This window comes from Hydractinia symbiolongicarpus, chromosome 2 (assembly GCF_029227915.1).
Source record: "Hydractinia symbiolongicarpus strain clone_291-10 chromosome 2, HSymV2.1, whole genome shotgun sequence".
NCBI classification, from domain to species: domain Eukaryota; kingdom Metazoa; phylum Cnidaria; class Hydrozoa; order Anthoathecata; family Hydractiniidae; genus Hydractinia; species Hydractinia symbiolongicarpus.
In genome coordinates, this window is record NC_079876.1 from 11,793,942 (window position 1) to 11,818,288 (window position 24,347).

Genomic DNA, 24,347 nt, shown 5'->3' on the forward strand with positions numbered 1-24,347 from the left:
CAGAATTCTTAAAGTTCTCTGGAGTTTATCGGTTCATGTTAAGAAAATTTTGTACCATATTCGTTTAAAATCTTTGCAACGTCAGTGCAAAAATAACTTTTATATTCCATGCAAAGAACACGAGTTCGTGTAAAGTATTCACAAACTTTCTTTTTTCTTTAACTTTTGTGATCATTCGTCAATTGATTCTTGATCTTTCGACTTTTGCGCTTCGCTCTTTTTTTCTACAAAAAATAAGTAAAATACATTACAAAGTCAATCTTTAACAGAGACAGTCTGTTTAGAATTTTGAGGTCGACAAAACAGGCCCTGTTTAAAATATCTCTGCCCTAGAACTGTAATTTCTAAAAGACAAGGAAGTAGCAAAAACATATCATAACTTATGTTTATTAACATCAAAAATAAATATGTATTTCTAAATAACTATTTAGTGACAAGTATACAAAAGTCGTCCACAGAACATTGTTTTTTTATGCTTCAGGAGTATAGATTTATAGCATGTGTAACAATATTTGTATAGTATGAAGAATAGAATTTTTATGATGATATGTTATGGCTAATTTTATGTTGGTGAAGTTGATGTACTCTTTCTTGTGAGATAGCTCTGTCAAAACCATACTCTTCATATGCTTGAAATTCTTTTAAAATAATTTCTGAGAAAACATTGTCCTAGTTACTACATTTTCCAATGTCTTTCTTAAAAGTTTAGTTATAAATTCTTCGTCAACTAGTTCTTCCTTTTGTTCATCTTCCTTTTTAGCCTCAAACTCATTATTATTGTGCTTCTTAATGAAGTTTTAATCCACCTTTACTTTTGCACACTTTGTCACATACTTCACAGGAAAAATTGCCAAGTTCGATCCTAAATGATAATAATGTCGTCATATCTGTGACATACAAAAGGCTTTCCCTCCCTCCCCCCAGCAGCCTAGCTAGTTAGTCTTACTTTTTCTATCAAAACAGCACAAACAAAAGAAAAAATTACTTACGTCTTCACATAGATCGTTTGCGAATTCATTTAAATATTCATCTTCGTTTAAAACTTCAATAATATATTCAAAGTGTCATCCTCAAAAATATCTAAGGATACCAAAATACTATCATTTCCTCCTGCATTAGACGTTAGGGAGAACTGCAAATTAGATTATTTCTCATAAATAAGGTAGTAGCTAAATTAGGAGATTTTTAATAGCTTAACTTGGAGAGAATAGTCTAAGGAGATTGAAAATTTAATCGACGATATCTTCGCAATCTTTGTCGATCGCGCCATCATTTTTCCTGTACTACTTGCTGACTTAGTCATCTTTGCTTAGTTCGAATCTCATAGAATTTGCATGTCGGAAACGTGCGCACCAACCAAAATCGTTTTCAATCGACTAGAACAAGGTCCTGGGCAAGATTGTCCAAATAGCTTATTTTGTCTATGATAGCGTAATTAGGACATTATAGCCTAACCATCCGCCATCTTTTTTTAAATCAAAATAGTGTATTTAGGCTGTTTTTTACTAGAAATTAAAAAAAGGTTGCGAAGCATTACGCAATATGTTTTAGATATATACTGATTAATTTTTGTCATTTTGCAACATTTTAACGCCGTGTTACTTGTAAATTGTGTTTAATTAAGGTTGCTACTGTGAAGGTTTGACCGTGAAAAGTCTACCTTGTACCCCCATCGGAGAGCAACTCCTTCCGACCGCAAGAATATACATATTGTTCCAATGATCTCATTTTGGACAACTGTGTTCTTGTGAGATGCAGCTTTACCATGTTTGTATATATACGTCAATATTGGAAGGATTGGAAATACGTAAATTTCGAATAGCTGCAACCTGGGGGAAATAAGATCGAAGTTTTACCATTATATAAATGCCATTTGTATATACCTTTTTTGTATGATGTACCAAATTCATTACTTAGAGTCTATGTTTTGTCGAGCATGTGTCCAATGTAACAGGTGTGTCCATGTAAGATATGTTATCTATTTAAGTGCTATTAACGATTTCTGTAGCTACCATTCTCCGGAGAGAACACGCGGATGAGCTGCAATTCTCTTTGAAGTTTCAGAACGTATCACCTCTCTTTTCAACTTAACGTTAACGGAGTTAACTGGGATAGGTAAAGAGGATTCTGGATGGTCAAATAAAATCTTAACATTTCCGTTGCTTTCCTTCCACTGCATCACTACTTCCAAGCAAGCTCTCGTCTGCTTCAAACTTCCCATGCTCCAAGTTTAATAGAGCAGCAGGAAAAACAATTCCATTAATTATTTTACCCGATCATTTACAAAGGAAGCTTAGAGGTGATGGCCAAAACAATATTCTTCTTATTCTTAACTGGAAAGAGATCAGCAAGTAAATGAAAAATAATTAATTTTCCAAATACATAGGCAAAACTGCCTTTAACAAAGCGATAAAATATATGATTTGCGTTGTTTTCAGGCAATATTCAAAAACATATACTTGCTTTAAAACAACAATATGTACTTTAGAGCCACCTCCACAACTACTTAGTCTTCACAGTGCAGTCTTCACTAAAAAGTTCCATTTTTAACGATCACGATAAGAAGTAAAAAATTCTGGATAAGCGAGACACGAGTGCATTAATTAAAAATCTGCGAAAATCAAAGATTTTTGACCAGCCTCCACCAGGGCCATGTTCGTTTCGCCGTCCGATATGCAAAAAGAGACAACATGTCCTGGGATCGAGGTTGGTCCCTAGCGCTTTTTGTTTCTCTTTGATATAATACGGCGAGGTTCTAACACCTTACTGCAGCTGATATCTGGAAATACACCAACACTGAATGTCATAGACGTAAAAAACCCTAGGGACGAGGTTGTAAAATAAACTCACCGCGGAACAACAACAACTTTTTGGCAAAAATACAATACAACTATATATATGCGGAATATTTCTTCTCAGAAAGTACGAGAAGTTTAGATCGCGCGAAACTAAAGAAAAACGATTACTGAGAAATTTCGTAAAACCTCGTTCCACAGAATTATAAAATTAAATATTGATAATAATCACAATATTGTCAGTGTTGGCCGACGTAGATCCAACATTGATGAAGCTTTTAGCGCCAAAAATCCATGCAAAGTTATACTTTTATAAAGTTAAAACCCTTATTTTAAAAGAAATGCAATATATCGAGTTGTGCAATCCGTAGTGTGCGAAAATGTCACGAATTAAGGGGATGCTCGTCGTAAGGTACACTCCTTCAACTGGAAAATAATACTCGGAACGCTAATAATAATAGAGACTTTCGCGTTAACGATAGCAGCTTGTGGGTTTTTCTTCACGTAAAAATAACGGCATTAGTTATGAAAACCGATTTCTTAAAGCCACAGAATCTGCTGCGATGAATTTCGAAGACTCACGGGAAACAATAAAGAAAAACAAACAATCTACAGGAACGAAAACAATTTATTAACTTTATCAAGATTTATAAGACAGCTTCAAATTTTTGACAGAAAAACTATAACAACGCGGTGTGAGATTTCGCTTTCTTCTTTTTATCTCACGTATTGAAAGATAACATCTCTCGCTCTCATTGTACGCAATCTAAAAAGAAACAGAAAACATTTTTATATAGTATATTATATTATATATATAGCAAAGTCTCTAAATACATTAAAATCCAGTGCCTTTGAGGACAATATTTAGAGTTAAATTCTAAACTACAAATATATATCATTTTCTGGGACAGAGTGCTCAAAAAGTATGTTTACTAGATACAATATGCTTGATATAATTAATAAAGTCACGCAACTCTGTGTACTTTGAGGGTTCTCCTCTCTTGGGGATTGGTAGTTCAGTCGGTAGGGCGTTCACTTCATATTCATATGGGCTCAATCCCACGTAACAGTTGTTGCTTATTGAACAGAAAGTTAAAAGGTTTCTGTAGCTCAAATGGAAGCTTTTTAACACTCTATAACCGTCTATGTTGTCCCTCCTGGAAAAAATTGACAGGGTAAATATATTGGAATTAATGACTAACCACATAAAATATAGATCACTACTTTTTGTGGCCAAGACAACAGAATTGAAAGCACTGTTTTTCATTTGGAAAGTACAAATTGTATTTAAAAAGTTGCCCAAGCTTGCCCTCATACTTATGGCTTTTTTGGCCAATTGACACGCATACTAATCTACCATACTGAACACAAACGTTACGAAAAACAAGAACTTTGATTAAGGTCTATTATGTGGTTTCTTAAAGGGTCATTCAAGAGTAGTTTTTACGTATCATAACTTAACTATACCACATTATTGTAAGCTCATGAAACACAATGCAAAAACATAGGGTTGTAAAGAAAATGATGAAACCCTGAATATTTTTTTATCTTTTTTAATTATTTTTATATATCTAAACTTAATCTCTCAAAAACAATAATTACATTAACGGTCGCCACCATTATCGAACAAAAGTTCACTTGGTCATTCGGGACTTCACACGTCGTACATAGCTCACTTCTTGAAAAAATTATTGCAAGGTTTGAGTGTTGAAGAATTTAACAACATGCGAGAGTAGGTAAACAAAGTAGAACGTCCAGGTAAAGGCACCGTTTGATAAAATATTTCAGATTTAGAACAGTCAACAGAAACGGGTGCTTAAAAATGAGATGCGATAATGCAAATAATCGTTTAAATCATCAGAACGCTCTAATAAAAGTAAATAAATTTTTCTAAATCTAAATGTAGTCCAATTTGGGTGCAAAGATGTTGAAAATAAGCTAACTCTTTCAAAATAACACTAGTAAAAGTTAATTATTTTACCTTTACTGAAGTAAATTCTTTTCAATTTTTAACAGCTATCAGATGGCAGTGAACATTTTTTTAAGGAATTTTCAATTCTAATACACAGTTAAAGAAAGGAAAACAATAATATTCTGTTTCGTATGAAAAAATGCATACCGTATTTCCGTCATAGGAACCTCATTTCATATAAGCTGCAGTTAATTAAGATAGGAGAAACTCCAACAACATTAGATAACCCTTTGTGTAAACCATTTCTTGTTATAAGAAAAATCAACCAGTGTGTTTTTCTTTGTTATACAAGAATATGTAGCAACAACATATTATTTACTGACCCACATAATAAATCTAACGCATTTTTATAAAATCGTCAAACCAACTTTGCCTGTTACACACGCTGTCAAGAAAAGTGATACGAAACCTCTCACTTGTTATTAATAATGTATATTTTCCATATTGACCCATACTTTTCATCATTGTCGATAGAAGAAATTTTATTCAAATATTGCCATTAATTTTATTACTATCTCGTGGTTGCTCGATTTATTCAAATCATATTTTTAGCACAAATTATTAATAATTTAAAAGTAAGTTCTGGTGTAGTTTAGACTAGTTAACTAAGCTTTTTTCGCAGATACCAAATTCATGTTCTCTTGAACGAAAGCTTAGAGGCAGATAAATGTGAGAGCAGACACCTAAAATTCAAATCTACCTCACAGCAAACCATGGATTACAAGGAAGCAATGAGCACAATGTCGGCGTTGTTAAGGTGTATATAAAGGGACAACATCCTTTTCAGCCATATCTTGACCGAGAAACCGAATTTGGTAGCAAATTAGCAGCGAAATATCTTTTTGATTTTTACGAGAAACAAAAAACGTTTGGCGAATTTAAATTAACGTATTTCAGCGCTCTCATGGGTATTAAAAACAAGACAATTATTTTCAATTCCTAAAAGTGATGAATTTTTTTTAAGAATAAACACTAAATATTGCATTCTAATTAGTTAAAAATTTACAGCACAAAATTTTGTGGCTGGGAAGTAAGAAATGTTACGGGGAAGCGAATTTTTCCAAGCAAAGGCAAAACAAACAAGAAACCGCGGTCTGGTTAACATCATACTTATCAAAGAAACATTTCAGTGTACGCATTCCGGCCAAGAACAGAATAATGTGTCGCTAGGATACCGATCTGGATATTATTGGAGAAATTAATTAGCTGTATCCAGTTGCCTCGATTGTATGTCCATATAAATTCTGTATTAGGGGGATGGCAAGTGGGGTAGTAAATATTCATAAAAATAACTAGAACATTGTGTGTCAAAGGAGAAAGAAAAATTAGTGAAGAATAAAGCCAAACTTTGATATTCTGAATAAGATATTTAATAAAGCCCCGTTTGTTTGTTTGTTTGTTTGTTTGTTTGTTTGTTTGTTTGTTTGTTTGTTTGTTTGTTTGTTTGTTTGTTTGTTTGTTTGTTTGTTTGTTTGTTTGTTTGTTTCCTTGTTCGTTTCTTTCGCTGCAATGAAAAACTTCCCTACATAAACTTTCTGAATTCTAACTAACTATAAGGAACTCTACAACGTTTTTTTAAAGATAGCCTCCTTTCAAGTCATGTACAGATGGCACGGCAGCAACAACTTATTTCTTCATCTTAATTAACGACCATACTTCAATAAAAACAGGTAAAAATGAAGTCCTTAACTTTATATCAGGAAAGCACAACTGCATTAGCTTTCTCTTTACGCGAGAAAATTGTAGAGAATTTTTGTTCCAGTGAAATGATCAATAACAATAACTATAATCTTTTGTTTCGTGAACGAGTTCGTCGTCCAATTAGCTTCGTGAAATCCCTCGTAATGCCTGCCACGTGACTCTAGCAAGGCGCATAAAGAGGCTGTGGAAAAAAAAAAACCAACAGGCTTTATCGCCTGAAGGTTAGCGCCAAATGAAAAATAAATAATCTTTAAGGTATTTTACAATATGATATGGTAAGAGGAATTACGCACAAATTGCAAAATTTACTCTGAAATGCAAACCGACGCTTTTAGATCTGCCCGCCCTAAACATGTTTTTATTATAGTAAATATATTTTAGCTAAAAACGTTGTTTTTAGTTAAAACATATTCACCATAATCATATATTTATATATTCATTGCCTGTGTAAAGGATTTTGTAGATTTTTTGTACAAATCTTATAAGAAAATCACGGTAAAATATGTATTGTCCCTTTCTCGGAATTTATTTCTGTAGGCTGTATGAAGTTTTGTTAGTATATTCGGCATATTTCCTAAAAAAATGATTCAAATTAGCCTACTCATTTCAACGCGTTCACCTTCAAGCATAATATTTGTTAGAAGTTCATCCATATCAAGAAAATTGGACTCGTGATGGAGATTTACATACAGGTGGCTTCCATATGTTATAATATAATCAAGATCGCGATTTCAAACTTTTATGCGATTGCATTAACTACAGTCATAAGCTAAAACGTTGATTTGCTTCTTCAGTAAAACCGTACTGTCCACTCCCATGTACAGCTACACCTTCTTACAGTACGTGTTGCTATAATCTTTTTTTGCCAACATTTAGTTTTAACCTTTGGGCTATAGCTGGTGCTAGCTCTTTAGCTAGCTAGCTAGCTAGCTAATATTTTGATCAGACAGTCAGGGAGAACGTTAAATACGACTATTGTGTTTGAGTACGCTAGGTAGTGGCTCAATTAGAACAGTTTTCATAGTTAAAGAGAAGGATCAAATGTCGTTATTTCGACGTGGGGTGGGGACGGGCTTCGATCGTGACGTTTATCTAAATATCGATTTGGTTTAACATCACTGTGACTAACTCAGCTTATTTGAAAACGGAATAGCCTAATTTTTAATTTTTCCTGACTGTCAGTATCCATATACATGCATAGAAACCCTGTTCTGTTTTGCTTTTTCTTTTTCGAAATCTTTTGGACATATTCTGTTCAATTTTTTTGAGATTTTTGGAGAAAAAAACCTCGTGAAATCAGTTACTGGTTTCAAGATTTCTTTATGATTTTTTTTAAAGATGAAAGTCAGATTTATTAACATAAACCAACCTAGAATTTACAATATAAAACACAAATGACTAAAGACATTATACGTGGAAAGATAACACCTTGAACATTGAAAGGGTGACATTACAATACGAAACGACATATAACTAATATTGATTTAACAGTACATTTACATGCAATCGTAAATGGATGCTCTATTCGCCAACGCAAAGTCATTGAGATTAATATCCCTATCTAGCGTCGATCTAGAACCCCGAGCACATCGAATTGTCGACCGTACCAACGAGAAGCATATCTTGGTTCTTATAACATTCGTTGCTAAAGATACTTGAATGGACCTTTTTTCAGCAATTATATCGACTAAACGTTTAAAGAAGGCTTTGCACTCATCACCCATCGCACCATTTGTCGCGAATACTTCTTATTTACCGTTTCGTTTTTCTGGAATGTTCTGCTTATTTCCATATCCCTGTAGCTCTGAGCGTAGGCATTGAATACCCTTCAGTCTAAATATACTCTTTGGTCAGGAATCCAGAAACTGCGTGCACTCACATCCACTCTTGATTCATTTCCGTCGTTTGCCATGCGTTGTTGGAACCTTTCGCCATTGATTTGAAGAAGACTCAGCTCTACTCATACATCTTTACATACTTCCTTGAGAAGGTCTGCAGTTATGTTGAAAATCTTGTTGTGGAAGCGTTGTCAACCAATTTGAGACTCCCGTTCGCATATTAGATTCATTGATTTGTTTCTCCTCGTCTGTCATCTCAGCTCGCAATGTTTCAAGATCTTCTTGAAAGCGTCTGCGTTGTTCTGATTGAATTTGTTGCTTGGATTTGTCACCTTCTTCATTGTTCACCAGGAGAATTTGATTTCTCAGCGAGGCTGTCATTTTCTCGAGTTCTAATACTCGATCGTTGCATTTTTACAAAACACATCAATTCCCAATCCACCAAGCCTCGTGGGGAGTGCTAAAAGTTTCCTTTCATTATCGTTAACGATGTGACCACCAGTTACCGCAAGGATAAACTTGTGTGCGAATAACTTCATCGACAGGTGTCAGGAACTCTTCTATTCCAAAGATCGTTCTTAGAAAGTATGTAAATTTGTTCTTGTAGCCATCTGCGTGGTATGCAGCTTGCGGTTGCGTTACTGCTATGTCTGACAGTAGATTGATCTCCCTGACCCATTTGGTCACCATAGCTTTTACATACGTCTCTTTGTATTCAACGCTTCCTATTACAGCACCCATGTGTCTTTCACCCTCAACTGTATTTTAAATGCATGTACCTTCGAACTGCTTTCTGGCTTGTTCAAGTTTGCTTGATTTCACGATCAGCCAAGATTTTAATGGTTGTAGGAAGTATCCGAAACTGGGACCGATTCGCGTCAGATTGTGCCACCATTTTCGTATTGACTCAAGATTGCCGGATGGGGTGAGGTCATCAGCAAAAGCCATTGTTTTGTTATGATCTGTACCAATGAGATACATCGGAGAATAGAGAATGGGGTGTAATTCCTATTGCATATATCGCCATACCAACAGGGTCGTCTTGTTTTTTACCTTCTTTAGATATGCAATTCAGCACCTCCAATGACGAAGAGTCGTGGTGGTCGCGTGTAGCAATATTTTACAAAAGTCGATATTTCAGGACAGATAATTCCAATGTTGTGTAGTAATACCGATCTATTCAAGCTGTTAAAAGTATTCGCTGCATCTACAAGTAAAACTGCATCTGAGTTATCATCTTCAAACATCACTTTCATTGCGTGGATTGCTGCTTCGCTACCTGCTTTTTGTCCACGCATTTGAGATTTAGATGATGCAGCAACAACATCTTGTTTAACAACACTCATAACAATTTCCCCTGCAACTCGCCTCAAAACTTCTCCAACTCCAAATGGTCTTAGACTTGACAAGACAAGTCTTGAAGCTAACAAAGCTTCCAATGTACCATCATCAATTTCTTCAATGCGCATCTTCTTGACTACATTTGCAAATGCAGTTCGAAGATCTTTTCCAACTTTACCATATATTTTGGATGTGAGGATCTTTCTCCAGCAATCGGCGTCCATACCAGAAGGTTCTGCACCACCTTTCGTCAATAGTGCAGCTTTTAAAACCATGGCTTCATCTATCACGCCATAGATAACCGGCTCGACCGTTTTCGTTGTCCTTGCATTATCGCGTCTTCGCCAGCCTCTTTTGCTATGGGTTGCTTCATCCGTAGCAGATCGATAGTCTGATTATTTAGTGGCATGTTGTTCGTTGTCAGTTTAATCGCTCCATTCACGTTACCTTTCTGCATTAAATCTTCAAACCTCCGAGATATAGTGTTGATGTCGCTTTTTGTATTTTTGCTAGACATTCTTGACTCTATAGCCGCTGCCTCAGCAAGTAGCTTTAGAAAGTCTCCATTTCGCCAACGAGTTGCTTGGAGCTTGTGGTGGAAGTTGACTAACTTCGTATTCATGCACCTCGCTTGATTTACGGAAACGTAGATGCTGCAGGACCCCGCGGGCAGACTTGCATCTTTTTCCACACATTTCGCAGTATGATAGCGCCTAATCTTCGTTTTCATGACTTTCGTTTTCATCCACATCATTAATATTCCGATTTTCGTTACGTTCATTCTCACAAATTCTTGTTTCCCCCATGATTGTTTGCTGAAAACTGATTAAATCCAATTCCCCGTTCCCTCTATACGGCTAATTCGCAATGCATTATGGTAGTTGTATTCCGCGAAAACGTAAACAAACCATTCGTAGTAACAAAAATGGCCGAACAAGTACACTTCATCCTTAATTCTACTCAAAACCAAAGCGATATACAAAATTCTAATCAAGACAACAGTTTTTTTCAAAACTTGGGCTCTCCTGCAAGCATTGGCTCAAACTTTTCATCAAGTTCAAGCTTTTTATTGCAAGCTAAAAGTAAAGGAGGAGGGATAACTTGCTGTGTACCTCTCTGTCAAAACAACTCAAAGAAGAATCCAGACTTATCTTTTTATGTCATTCCTAAAGACTCAGAGCTTCGAAAGAAATGGCTTTTTATGATCAGTAGAAAGGATTTTGTACCTTCTACATCGCATAGAGTTTGCTCTGTTCATTTCACTGGTGGAAAGAAGACATATATGAACAATGTTCCCACAATAGTCCCAAAAACTATCAAACCAACAGCTAGCAAACCAAGAAAAACTCTCAACAGTACAAACTGTAAATTGCAACTATTTTCTCCTGTGAGGGCTACGACAAATGACATTGCTGCAGAATTATCTGTGGAGGAAGAGTTAAAACAAGAGTTGGAAAAATTGAGAGCCGAAATTAGTTGTATGAGAATTCATGAAAAGGAACTTGATCAAACTATTGAAAAACAACAAGCCACTATAAGTGACATAGCATTTTCAATTGACCGGTTTAAACACAATGAAGCACACTTTAAGTTTTATACCGGATTCGAATCTTATAAATTATTCAAAGCAGTTTTAGAATATTTACAACCAGCTGCAAATAAACTAATATATTGGGGTTCAAATACTAACACTGAAAATACAAAAAATATAAACTCTACAAAACGAGGCCGATCACGATCATTGAGCGCAGAAGAAGAATTCTTTATGATACTGGTTCGAATTCGATGTGGACTTTTGTTAGAAGATATGGCTGTTCGATTTAATATGTCGACAAGTCACATAAGCAGAATATTGATTACATGGACAGATTTTTTACATTCACAATTCCGTATGGCCTCTGATGTAAAGTTTTTATTTTTATTTAGACATTTTTGTAATATGCTTTTTGGATGTATATTTTTTCTTCTATTTATAATAGATCCAAAATTGGATGATGTTATGCGTTTCTTTCTTTCTGTGTACCACATATCACATTTATACTGAGTACATGTGGATTTTTCTATGTCTCGAACTTGTTCGGCATTGACATGAATGAAATTGTTTACAAATGACTTTTGCTCATCTGATAACTCTGCTATTTCTGGTTCAAAGTCAAGAGCCTGCAAAAATAAATTAACTGTCGGACGTAATTCAACTGTTTCACTGTTTGTCTGTTCAAAATTAAATTCTTTTATAGATGTGTCATAAAATGATGATGGTTTATAGTCATTTCCTTGTAATAAATATGCCATTGAAGTTCCTTGCCCTATTTCAAATAAGTCTGTCGCTAATTTTTTGACTTTTTCGGTTGAGGGCTCATGTGCAAACAGTGGTGTAGAACAAAATTTTCTATTTCCTGTGACCAACGGTCTTTTGCGACTTTCATTTGTGTCTTTCGTAAGGTCTGCTTTCTCGAATGCCATTGCAGAAAATTTTATTGGTGCAGAATTTGCACTTTCTCCAGGTACATGCCATTTTTGTAACAAATCTGTGCATGTCTTGTCATCAGGGACAATTTTTAAGTCCAACTGTTTGTATTCAACCAATTGAAATAGAACTGCTGCGACATGCTTACAGCATCCTCCTGCTCCAGCTTTACATAAACATTTCGCATACAAAATATCACCACTTCTTTGACACAGGTGGACATAAACAGAATATTTTTCTCTTTTCATGGAAGCAGCTACAAAACATTTCACAAGAAAAGTTAATTTTTCAGCCATAACATTACTTTTAACTCTCACTTTCTTCACGTAGCTCTCCTTGAATAGTTGGTATCCAAGAATTTTATGCTTTGTAGCACCCTTCGGCTTGCTATCACAGCTATTTCCAAGAACTAAATATTGGTGAATTTTCTCCTGGGTGATCGAAGGCATAGCTGCAAGATCAGTTGACCATTGACTTATATCTTCGTGTGTTCTTTCCTCCACTTCTTCGTCCCTCTCGGCATTTGTTAATTCTTTAAAAACAGGTCTTGGTACCACACAAGAGCTTTGAGAAAAGCTAGGCCCAAGATCTGTAGAGCTTAAAATTATATCTAAATCTGTATCCTTATTTATTACTTCCATTTCGACTTCTTTCACTCCTAAAACCTCACTAACTAACAATATTTAAATGTTTACATCAATAACACGGGTTTTGGATAAGGGAGATAATGATTTTCTTGAGGAGATTTGAAAATTATCACAAACAATAACGGCTTTTTGTTATTATCGCCACAATAAAAAGAATGCTGTTATTTATTTACAAACTCTCGCTTCTGGGAGGGAAAACTGTAGAATACAACTACCATAATGCATTGCGAATTAGCCGTATAGAGGGAACGGGGAATTCCCCGTTCCCTCTATACGGCTAATTCGCAATGCATTATGGTAGTTGTATTCTACAGTTTTCCCTCCCAGAAGCGAGAGTTTGTAAATAAATAACAGCATTCTTTTTATTGTGGCGATAATAACAAAAAGCCGTTATTGTTTGTGATAATTTTCAAATCTCCTCAAGAAAATCATTATCTCCCTTATCCAAAACCCGTGTTATTGATGTAAACATTTAAATATTGTTAGTTAGTGAGGTTTTAGGAGTGAAAGAAGTCGAAATGGAAGTAATAAATAAGGATACAGATTTAGATATAATTTTAAGCTCTACAGATCTTGGGCCTAGCTTTTCTCAAAGCTCTTGTGTGGTACCAAGACCTGTTTTTAAAGAATTAACAAATGCCGAGAGGGACGAAGAAGTGGAGGAAAGAACACACGAAGATATAAGTCAATGGTCAACTGATCTTGCAGCTATGCCTTCGATCACCCAGGAGAAAATTCACCAATATTTAGTTCTTGGAAATAGCTGTGATAGCAAGCCGAAGGGTGCTACAAAGCATAAAATTCTTGGATACCAACTATTCAAGGAGAGCTACGTGAAGAAAGTGAGAGTTAAAAGTAATGTTATGGCTGAAAAATTAACTTTTCTTGTGAAATGTTTTGTAGCTGCTTCCATGAAAAGAGAAAAATATTCTGTTTATGTCCACCTGTGTCAAAGAAGTGGTGATATTTTGTATGCGAAATGTTTATGTAAAGCTGGAGCAGGAGGATGCTGTAAGCATGTCGCAGCAGTTCTATTTCAATTGGTTGAATACAAACAGTTGGACTTAAAAATTGTCCCTGATGACAAGACATGCACAGATTTGTTACAAAAATGGCATGTACCTGGAGAAAGTGCAAATTCTGCACCAATAAAATTTTCTGCAATGGCATTCGAGAAAGCAGACCTTACGAAAGACACAAATGAAAGTCGCAAAAGACCGTTGGTCACAGGAAATAGAAAATTTTGTTCTACACCACTGTTTGCACATGAGCCCTCAACCGAAAAAGTCAAAAAATTAGCGACAGACTTATTTGAAATAGGGCAAGGAACTTCAATGGCATATTTATTACAAGGAAATGACTATAAACCATCATCATTTTATGACACATCTATAAAAGAATTTAATTTTGAACAGACAAACAGTGAAACAGTTGAATTACGTCCGACAGTTAATTTATTTTTGCAGGCTCTTGACTTTGAACCAGAAATAGCAGAGTTATCAGATGAGCAAAAGTCATTTGTAAACAATTTCATTCATGTCAATGCCGAACAAGTTCGAGACATAGAAAAATCCACATGTACTCAGTATAAATGTGATATGTGGTACACAGAAAGAAAGAAACGCATAACATCATCCAATTTTGGATCTATTATAAATAGAAGAAAAAATATACATCCAAAAAGCATATTACAAAAATGTCTAAATAAAAATAAAAACTTTACATCAGAGGCCTGCAAATGGGGCTTAGAAAATGAAGTTAATGCTCTAAACTGGTATCAAACCGAGAAAAATATTGAAGTCGAAAAATGTGGTTTCGTTATTAATCCAAAATGGCCGTGGTTAGGTGCAAGTCCTGATGGCGCAACAACTTTGAATGGGAATGCTCGATTGATTGAGGTGAAGTGCCCATATTCAAAAAAGGATTGCTCTATTTCTGACGCATGCAAAGATAAAAATTTTTTTTTACAAATATCGAATGGCAAGCCAAAACTCAAAGAAAGACATAATTATTTTCACCAATGTCAAGGTGTGATGGCAGTAACACAAGTCAATGAAATTGATTTTATTGTTTATACAAAAGTTGACCGACATGTGGAAACAATAGTTTTTCAAAAGGAAAAATGGAACAGAATTACTTTGCCTGAGCTAACACACTTTTATTTCACTTTCATGCACAGCAACATTACAGAACAACAGTGTGAGTAAATAAAATTGTTTCCTCACAATATTGTTTTGTCTTTATATTTCATGATCTAGTATATATATATATATAGTGTACGAAAGTTTATAATTTTTAGTCATTCGTATTTACATCTGGTACCAACTGTGGTAAAAAATTAACTAAATAACAACAAATAACCCATATCTTATTGAGTTCAGCAGCCATTGATAGTTTGAAAACTGTTTGTAAAATTCGGTAATTTTTTATACGTTCGATTGCTCGTTCGACATGTACACGTACAGATGCTATTCTTCTAGTTTCGTTTTCCTCTAATAAACTTAGCTGAGGTTTTCCATCTAAAAATGGTGGAATATTTAATGTTACTCCATCAGGTAAATCTTCCTCGAGCTCAAATCCTCTATCAGCCATCACAGAATCCCCAGGCTCTAGCAAATCGTATATACCACTATCTTTTGTTATTCGTTTATCCGAAAAGCGTCCACCATACAAATCAGAGACAAATGTCACTGATCCATCAGGAGCTATTCCGACTAATCCTTTTGCTGTATTATGGTGTTTGTAATTTGAAAAGGTACTGGACTGTGTGCGATATGACGTAGGCATTTCCACAAATACTTCTGTACAATCTAATATGACACGGGTATTTGGGTAACTTTTTTGAAAACATTTCGGCATTCTATTTTGTACTGTTTCTTTTGAAGCCCATATTGGAAGCATACGGAATTGTGAATGTAAAAAATCTGTCCATGTAATCAATATTCTGCTTATGTGACTTGTCGACATATTAAATCGAACAGCCATATCTTCTAACAAAAGTCCACATCGAATTCGAACCAGTATCATAAAGAATTCTTCTTCTGCGCTCAATGATCGTGATCGGCCTCGTTTTGTAGAGTTTATATTTTTTGTATTTTCAGTGTTAGTATTTGAACCCCAATATATTAGTTTATTTGCAGCTGGTTGTAAATATTCTAAAACTGCTTTGAATAATTTATAAGATTCGAATCCGGTATAAAACTTAAAGTGTGCTTCATTGTGTTTAAACCGGTCAATTGAAAATGCTATGTCACTTATAGTGGCTTGTTGTTTTTCAATAGTTTGATCAAGTTCCTTTTCATGAATTCTCATACAACTAATTTCGGCTCTCAATTTTTCCAACTCTTGTTTTAACTCTTCCTCCACAGATAATTCTGCAGCAATGTCATTTGTCGTAGCCCTCACAGGAGAAAATAGTTGCAATTTACAGTTTGTACTGTTGAGAGTTTTTCTTGGTTTGCTAGCTGTTGGTTTGATAGTTTTTGGGACTATTGTGGGAACATTGTTCATATATGTCTTCTTTCCACCAGTGAAATGAACAGAGCAAACTCTATGCGATGTAGAAGGTACAAAATCCTTTCTACTGATCATAAAAAGCCATTTCTTTCGAAGCTCTGAGTCTTTAGGAATGACATAAAAAGATAAGTCTGGATTCTTCTTTGAGTTGTTTTGACAGAGAGGTACACAGCAAGTTATCCCTCCTCCTTTACTTTTAGCTTGCAATAAAAAGCTTGAACTTGATGAAAAGTTTGAGCCAATGCTTGCAGGAGAGCCCAAGTTTTGAAAAAAACTGTTGTCTTGATTAGAATTTTGTATATCGCTTTGGTTTTGAGTAGAATTAAGGATGAAGTGTACTTGTTCGGCCATTTTTGTTACTACGAATGGTTTGTTTACGTTTTCGCGGAATACAACTACCATAATGCATTGCGAATTAGCCGTATAGAGGGAACGGGGAATTACTTCTATCGTCACATTTCTTTATAGATAGATAGATAGATAGATTGCTTTATTTATAGTCGATAATGTACAAAAGATTTAAAATATACTAATAAAATATACTAATAAAAAAACTAATAATATATAATAATAAAATACCATTTCTCTAGTAGAATCAATCCGGAAGCTTTTTGGCTGAAAAACATGAAAGACTCTACTGGAGAAGATGGTTAGTCTATTAAGACTAATTAAAATCGACTGTTTAAACGAAAAATTAAATAATCCCTAAATTAATTATGTATTCTGCACAGATCCGACATTTGCATTGGAAAGAAGAAAATTCGCCCATAGCTTTACAGAATTTAACCAAAGACTCTGCAGATTTGATTTCATCAGGAAGAGAATTCCATAATTGGGAGGCTATATATCCAAATGTTTGCAGCCCATATTTTGAAGATTTTATTCTAGGTCTAACTAAAGCACTTGATGACCTTAAATTATATCCAGTATCATTTCTAAACTGAAACACACCTTCCATGTAGGAAGGATTCAATTTCCATTTCGTCTTGTAGACCTCTTTTAGTAATTGTCTACAATGTTGCATATGAATTCTTTTCGTAGAAGAAATGGATTCCACTTTAGACTGAGACCTTGCCCTTTTTAAAACTCTATCCACCTTTGAAATAGATTTCCTGCTATTAAATCCCCAGACTAAGGGACAATAATTGAACTCAGATGCTATGAATGTTGCATATAATAAACTTTTCTGTTTATTATCAACAATCCAGGAAATTCTCTTCAGGGCATTAGATTTACAGCTAGCTCTTTTGCACAGTGTGTTTATATGATCTGCAAAAGTAAGTTGACTGTCAAATTTAATACCAAGAAGCTTTACACATTTGGATGCAGATAAAATTGCTCCATTTAAATTTAAATGCCGGATTTGTGGACTTTCTGGCTTTCCAAATATTATAAAATCGCATTTGCTTGCGTTTAATTGCAAGCCATTATCGGAAAACCATAAAGCTGCTGACCTAAAAAGTTGTTCTAACATATATTTTACTTCGTGAAAGGTTTCAGCTGATGCACAAAACGTATTATCGTCAGCATAGTTACACACTAGAATATCAGAGCAGGGCGGCATATTCACGTCATATTGAAAAAGAAAATCATTTAAAAATATGTTAAACAGTAACGGCCCCAAAATTGACCCCTGTGGTATACCAGAAAAAATTTCCTTCCAACAACCAAAAACCCCATCAATACCTACTCTCTGAAAGCGCTGCTTTAAATAGCTCCAAATAAAAGATAATGCACTAGAAGAAAATCCATAAGCATGAAGCTTAGCAATATAGGACATTTTCCCCTCCATGAACTCACTTATCTGTTCAAATAAGATTTTTTCAAACACCTTAGCCATGTTTGGCAGTTTACTAACTGGTCGATAATTTTCTTTGCAGACCCTAGACTTTGCTTTGTAGAGTGGAGACACATCCGCAAATTTCAAAGACTCAGGAAAGATGCATCTATCTACTGAGTCATTAAAACAGTGACTCAACTGCTTAACAAAAACATTTGCGTGAGCTTTGAGAAGATCTGCAGGTATGTCTCCCTCTGGACAAGCCTTGCCACTTTTTAAAGAACCAATATAAAGTTTTAATTTTTCAACAGAAACATGACAGAATTTCATTTCGTCCATGTCAGCACTTTTGGAGAATTTTGATTTGATATTTTTTATGCTCGGATGTTCTTTGAAACTTGAAATAATTGCATCAACCTCGGTACGAGAGCAATCATCAGCTGTTCCTGGATTGTTTTCAGGGATGTTGTTTACATTCAGTGATCTTGTGATATTTACGAAATAATCATTCATGACGTTTGCAATTTCAACTTTATTTCGTAAAACAGCATCATCTTCGACTAACGAAGTTATATTTTCCTTGATTGCTTTCTCGGAGAAATTTGGTTTCACGATTTTCCAAAATGCTTTGTTGTCTCGAACTTTCGACACGTCAAGTTTTCTGTAATAATTCTTTCTTACATCTCTGACAATCTTTGCACACTTATTCCTTTGAATTCGAAAAGAGTTCCAATTTTCAGCAGTTGGATTCGAATTATATACGTTTCTTTTTCTACTTCTTATCATAATTTCTTTGCGTACTCTCTTCGTAATAAATGGTGCATGATTGTTTCTAACCATCTTTTGCTTCACTGGCATATGTTTTTCAATTACGTTCTTAAAAGCTGTATCGAGGTTTGCGAAATTCACTTCCTTTAACTCCATTGACTTAGTAAGGTCTTTTTGGAATTCGGATTTATTGAAGTTTTTTATAGACCTGTACTTTATAATGCGGGGTTTCTTTTTTGGCATCTCCGCTTTTATAACAGTCACAGTGAGTTTGTGCCAATCGGACAGTCCTGTCTCCATTGCACAGCTATTTGTGAACATTTTCTTGTCAGAAACCCATATATGATCAATACAGGATGGGTTCGCAGGGTTCTTGTAACAAGTTGGTGAATCAATTAAGTTTGAAAGATTATAGTGAGTTTTTAAGATTGATAATTCGGATTCGTGGCTGTTGAAGTCGCCCATTATTATACAATTTTCGTAATGAAACGAATCTAGGACTTTACCAAGGTTTTCAAGAAAATAATCGCAGCGTTGATTGGGTGGTTTGTAAATGCCCAGTACGGGCCATTTTTGTGCACGAAGGATAACTTCGATCCCAACTATTTCGATATCTTCAGGTAAAGAAGGGAGTTTTATAGCATTACTAATTATTTCGCAATTAACATACAAAACCAATCCCCCGCCATTTTTGTTTCGGTCTCTTCGATAGGGACGTTTGAAACCATTTAAGGCAATTGAAGCATCGGTAAACGATTGATCAAGTTTCGATTCAGATATCAGCAGAATGTCCAAATGATCCTTGACAACCTCCTGTAAGGATAGTACTTTGCTTCTGAGTGAATTTATATTTAGATGTCCGATCAATAGTTTTGTGGGGTGCAATTTTTTTATGTTTAATAGCGCGCAATCGTCAGCCACTATAATTTGTTGTTCTGACGAAACGTTGGATCCATGCTCGACTTGTCAGTATTTTTCCAAATGTCCGGTGAGGTTTTTAATTAGATTTTTTGTCCCTTGTTTGTTTAAATGAAGCTTACTGGCATTGAGATGATTACACGTGATGTTGTTATGCTGTATAAAGCCAATGTTTCGTTGAATACATAATTCACGTAAAAAACTGTTTACATAACCCGCCTTCATTTTCAATTTATCATCCCTCGTTATTATTTCAGAAACTGAAACAATCATGTTTTTTCCCGTAATAACTTCAGTTGTCATATTTACAATTTTTGAAGCAATATTTTTAGGAGTTTCGTTAGACGGTAAATCGTTCGTTCCAATATGAATAATTAAATGATCAGGATTAACTTCGTCCAGCGTTGGTTTCAAATAATTTACCATGTGCGCCGTTTTTGCACCAGAAAATGACTTGACAATTATTTTTTGCTTTGATGTCAATTTGTTGTTAATTTTCCAGTGTGAGACATGCTTTAACATGCTATCTCCCACAATACAAGTTACGCTGTTTGATTCGGCAGGAATGGTTTCATCGCCTGTAGTTCTGCAAGCTTCATGATTCGTAATGGTTTATGATTGCGCTTAACTTAGGATAATTTGAGAGAATTAATCCCCACAAAAAGTCGAAAATAGGCTGATCCACAGAAAAATTTTATATCCCAGTAAGAAAGATTCAACAATTATAATTTGCTATCGTGGAATCTGCCTTGTGTATTCCGTAATGATTTAAATAAGCGCTCAACGTTTTTTAAGCACTTCCTTGAATAAGCGTCCAGTTAATTTCCTTACTGTTCAATAAGCGCCCTGCAATTAAGCACCTTCTTTAATTAAGTCCATATAAAGGGGGCACTTAATCAAAGACTGCCTTGAGGAACTAGGTGCTTATTAGAAAACATTTCTCTATTTTATTGGGAATAAAAAAAACATGCATCTTATGTCGTGAACATTTCTATAGAGCATAAATCGCAAATTTTCTTTACATCTTTTGTACATATTTTTCAAAGAACAGTAGAAATCAAAACTATTATGTCGTTCTTAATTTATACAATGCTTAGAATAGTTCTAAAGCACACCCCTTGGTTCAGCGCCCCTGTCAAAACTTAAATAAGTGCTCAAGCCGCTTATTTGGATCATTACGGTATTGCGGTATTTAAATATCACAACTGATAATGCTAAATTGAACATAGAATTTGTACAACAATGCTACCAAGTCAATTATTAAGAGCGATGCGCGATTCTTCTATACTACTTGCATGCAGTGCGTGTGCAATGCATTATTGTGTATATGCTATTCTACATTTAAAAAATGCACAATACTGGGCTCGGCTTTCTAGCTAGCTATTTACATGTAAGCTTGCGTGAAGCGAATAGTAGACACGCGTGGCCTGGATGACAAAATAGACCTTTCCTTTGCAAAATACCGTCGGAGGCCTAAGTGCCGACCGAGCTTGCGACTTCGATGCAATGACTGAGGGCGATATTTTCGGTACAGCACGAGGTAATAGGTTATTATTGTATTAGTTAACCGTTTTAGTTAGATAAATAAAAAATAAGAATTTTGGTTTAATGTTCTTAGAATAATATAATCCACTAGTACTACTTTCGTTAATACTCGAGGTCGAAATTCGAAACAATCCTGTCTAAAAACAAATATTTTATTTAGAATTCAAAATTTCCTATGAAGTAAATCTTTGTAAACAAAACAATAAGATGTTCGACACTCACAGAAGAATATAAAAAGTTAAATGTTCAACTAAAATTTAATTACAGCGAATATTGAAGCAAACTTTCAACTAGCTAGCTAGCTAGCCAAAAATAACATGGGCTGCAACGACTTTTATATTGGCTGAGTAACCAAGAAACCGAATGAACGGCAGGGGCGGACCTAGCCAATTTTCTTATTATGTCAGAGCGTTAAATATAGAAAAACAAGGCTGGCGTGTTCAACGCGATAGCTTCAGAATCTTTTGTTACTGGAACGAGTTCTACGTACTATAATCCGCCAAGCTAACAAAACAAATAATGTGCTTAACACTGTATAGAAGATTTAAAAAAACTCAACGGATTTTTTTAGCTTGATGCCTAATTAGAATGTCAACATTTTACAACTTGTTGGTAACAAAATGTGCTAAATTTGTGGACAGTAGTTATAAGTACAAAGGATACCTATCTCTCTTCTAATCAAAAACATCTAAAAAAAATGATGAATTTAGTTTACCAAAATAAACGCCAGAAATAAACTAGCCAAAAAAGTAGAGACCTGAAGACACATATAGCTAAATCTGCCACAAAATTGACTAAAAAGTGCTCTTCTCAGTCCAATGTTTTACACGTTTTGATTAGCTAAGATTATAAACAAAACGTTCTAGCCATATAAATATGGAGAAAAACATACCTTAGCTATTATAGGAACAAAAAAGATTAACAAAAACAACTCATATTAAAGATATTGTGCAGCGATGCTTGGCAGGAATATAAACTCTGTAGGTTAATTTCTTCGGATTAAATAAAAATATCCTTGTCTGTGTAGCACGTCAGGAAAAGGTAACATCTCTCAGGTTGTTGAAAGTCATGTTGGTAACGAAAAGATCCTTCTGAACATGTGCGACAGATATTTATACCAAACGCCTATAATCTTTATCAATACCTAGAATTAACCTTGACAGGGTTTGTGTTCTATAAAGTCTAGTTCTAACGTCAAAGCTTTACGAGAAAACATACTGCAGTGATAAAAAACCTTGACAGGGTTTATGCGCTATAAGGTCTAGCGCATAAACCCTGACACCCTGTCTTACGGAAGGACATATCATAGTAATAACTAGAAACAACCTTGTCAGGGTTTGTTTGCTATGAAATATATGCTAACAGTCTGACATAAAATAGATTTAGGCTAACATCAGTTCATTTAATTCGCGTTGTGATATAGTAGATAGCGCAAAGCAAACTATGAAGTAGAAGTACTTGAGATTCCAGGTATAATTTGAAAACCCTGGGATTTATTTCGGAAAATATTTCTCGTACACTGCAGCGTAACATTGGGTTCATTTTTTTACTACGTCGCGTTACAGGGTGAGGAGACTGTATTTGTTACAATTTCGTCTTCCTGTATTTAGTAGTTTTGATAAAACTGAGTATGAGATCATCCTTTTCTATGGGCAATGTAGCTAGTTAACTAGCTATGTTGAAGAACAGCGAGAAGAAATGCTGCTGAAACTGGTTAATTTAACTGCTAAACTTACCATTGTTGTTGTTTCTATCCAATGAAAATGTTTTTATTGACAAATGTATTGTAGGAGTTAATATATAATCATTTCCAATGCTTCTTAAAACATTTTTTTCGAGATTGTTTACATTATAAGGTATCATTTTTGGATGACGGGCAATACGAATCCATACCGGCCCGTCGTCAAGAGCGCTAAGCCAATCAGAATGCCTAAAAGTCCGTATTGGCCGCTTGCAAAATCCAGATGGTTAACAATATTCAATAACGCGTTATATGTGATCACATCTTGGTTTTTTGTTGCTAGTTCTAAAATCATTAAAACTATTTTATTTGGAAGCTGATCAAAATGTTTCTTCGATGCCTTTTGTTGTTGTTTGAAATCCGACGATTCCGACTGCTTCAACGATTTTGGTTGGTTGAGAGACGGGGTCTTCAATGGTTCTGGCTGGTTGAGACACTGGATATTCAACGATTCTGGTTGGTTGAGACACAAGATTTTTAAAGATTCTGGTTAGTTGAGACACGGTATTTTTAACATCTTGTTGGTGGAGACACGGAATCTCAAACCATTCTGGTTGATTTAGACACAGATCTTCAACGATTCTGGTTAATTTAGACACTGGACCTTTACATATTTATATTTCGTCACTTTGATTTTTGATTACTAACAACGCGCATAAAGGAGAGTTTACCATAAAAAAATATTCAAATTGCTTGAAAATTCGATGGAATGAAATAGCTATGAAGAGTCATCACAGCAGGAGTCCTTTTTTCCAAGGAAATAAGGACTCTCCAAGTCGAAAAACAGAAAAGTCCTTATTGCCTAGAGGGAGTACTTTTTTCATAGGATATAAGTAATGGGGGAGTATTTATTTCCTGAAATTATTCCAGGGAAGTAATTATTGACAGTTACACCGTGTTTCTTTTTCTTAATTTGCATGGGTATGATATTTACTGACTTTTTATGCTGATCTCTTTGACACATATATCCAATTTTTAGGTTCTATACCTCTTTAATCTTTGACATTGGCTATTCCTTCAAAATGCCTCTTAAATTTCAGTAAAATAATTTTAATCAGGATAATATAATGAATTTCCTCAATATTAACTTTAGAAATTAACCTCGCGACAGAACTTTATTTCACCAAGAAAAATTCTGCCGTTAATGTAGGAAATTTTATCACCTCTCTATTCTGATTTTTCCGACTTTAATTACAATTCAAAATTCGTGGAAGAACTTTTTGGCATCTTTATATTCCAGTTATTTAAGAGGGAAAAAAGCATACCTGTTATCAGAACCTTTAAACAGAATTTAAGATTTGTTTTAAAAGAAAAGTAA

General features: G+C 34.8%; 2 protein-coding genes across 2 annotated transcripts; both read right to left on the reverse strand.

The window, feature by feature from the left end:
* Positions 1-15,056: 15,056 nt before the first annotated feature.
* Positions 15,057-15,788, reverse strand: LOC130629769 (uncharacterized). The gene has a single exon (XM_057443108.1). The coding sequence runs from the start codon at positions 15,786-15,788 to the stop codon at positions 15,057-15,059; it is 732 nt and encodes a 243-aa protein (XP_057299091.1).
* Positions 15,789-16,971: 1,183 nt separating this feature from the next.
* Positions 16,972-22,595, reverse strand: LOC130629770 (uncharacterized). Its single transcript, XM_057443109.1, has 8 exons — positions 22,581-22,595; positions 22,181-22,185; positions 21,779-21,792; positions 21,606-21,670; positions 21,312-21,425; positions 21,132-21,216; positions 19,866-20,336; positions 16,972-19,760 (listed from the first exon to the last, which is right to left on the reverse strand). The coding sequence occupies exons 1-8, from the start codon at positions 22,593-22,595 to the stop codon at positions 16,972-16,974; spliced, it is 3,558 nt and encodes a 1,185-aa protein (XP_057299092.1).
* Between the last annotated feature and the right edge of the window lie 1,752 nt (positions 22,596-24,347).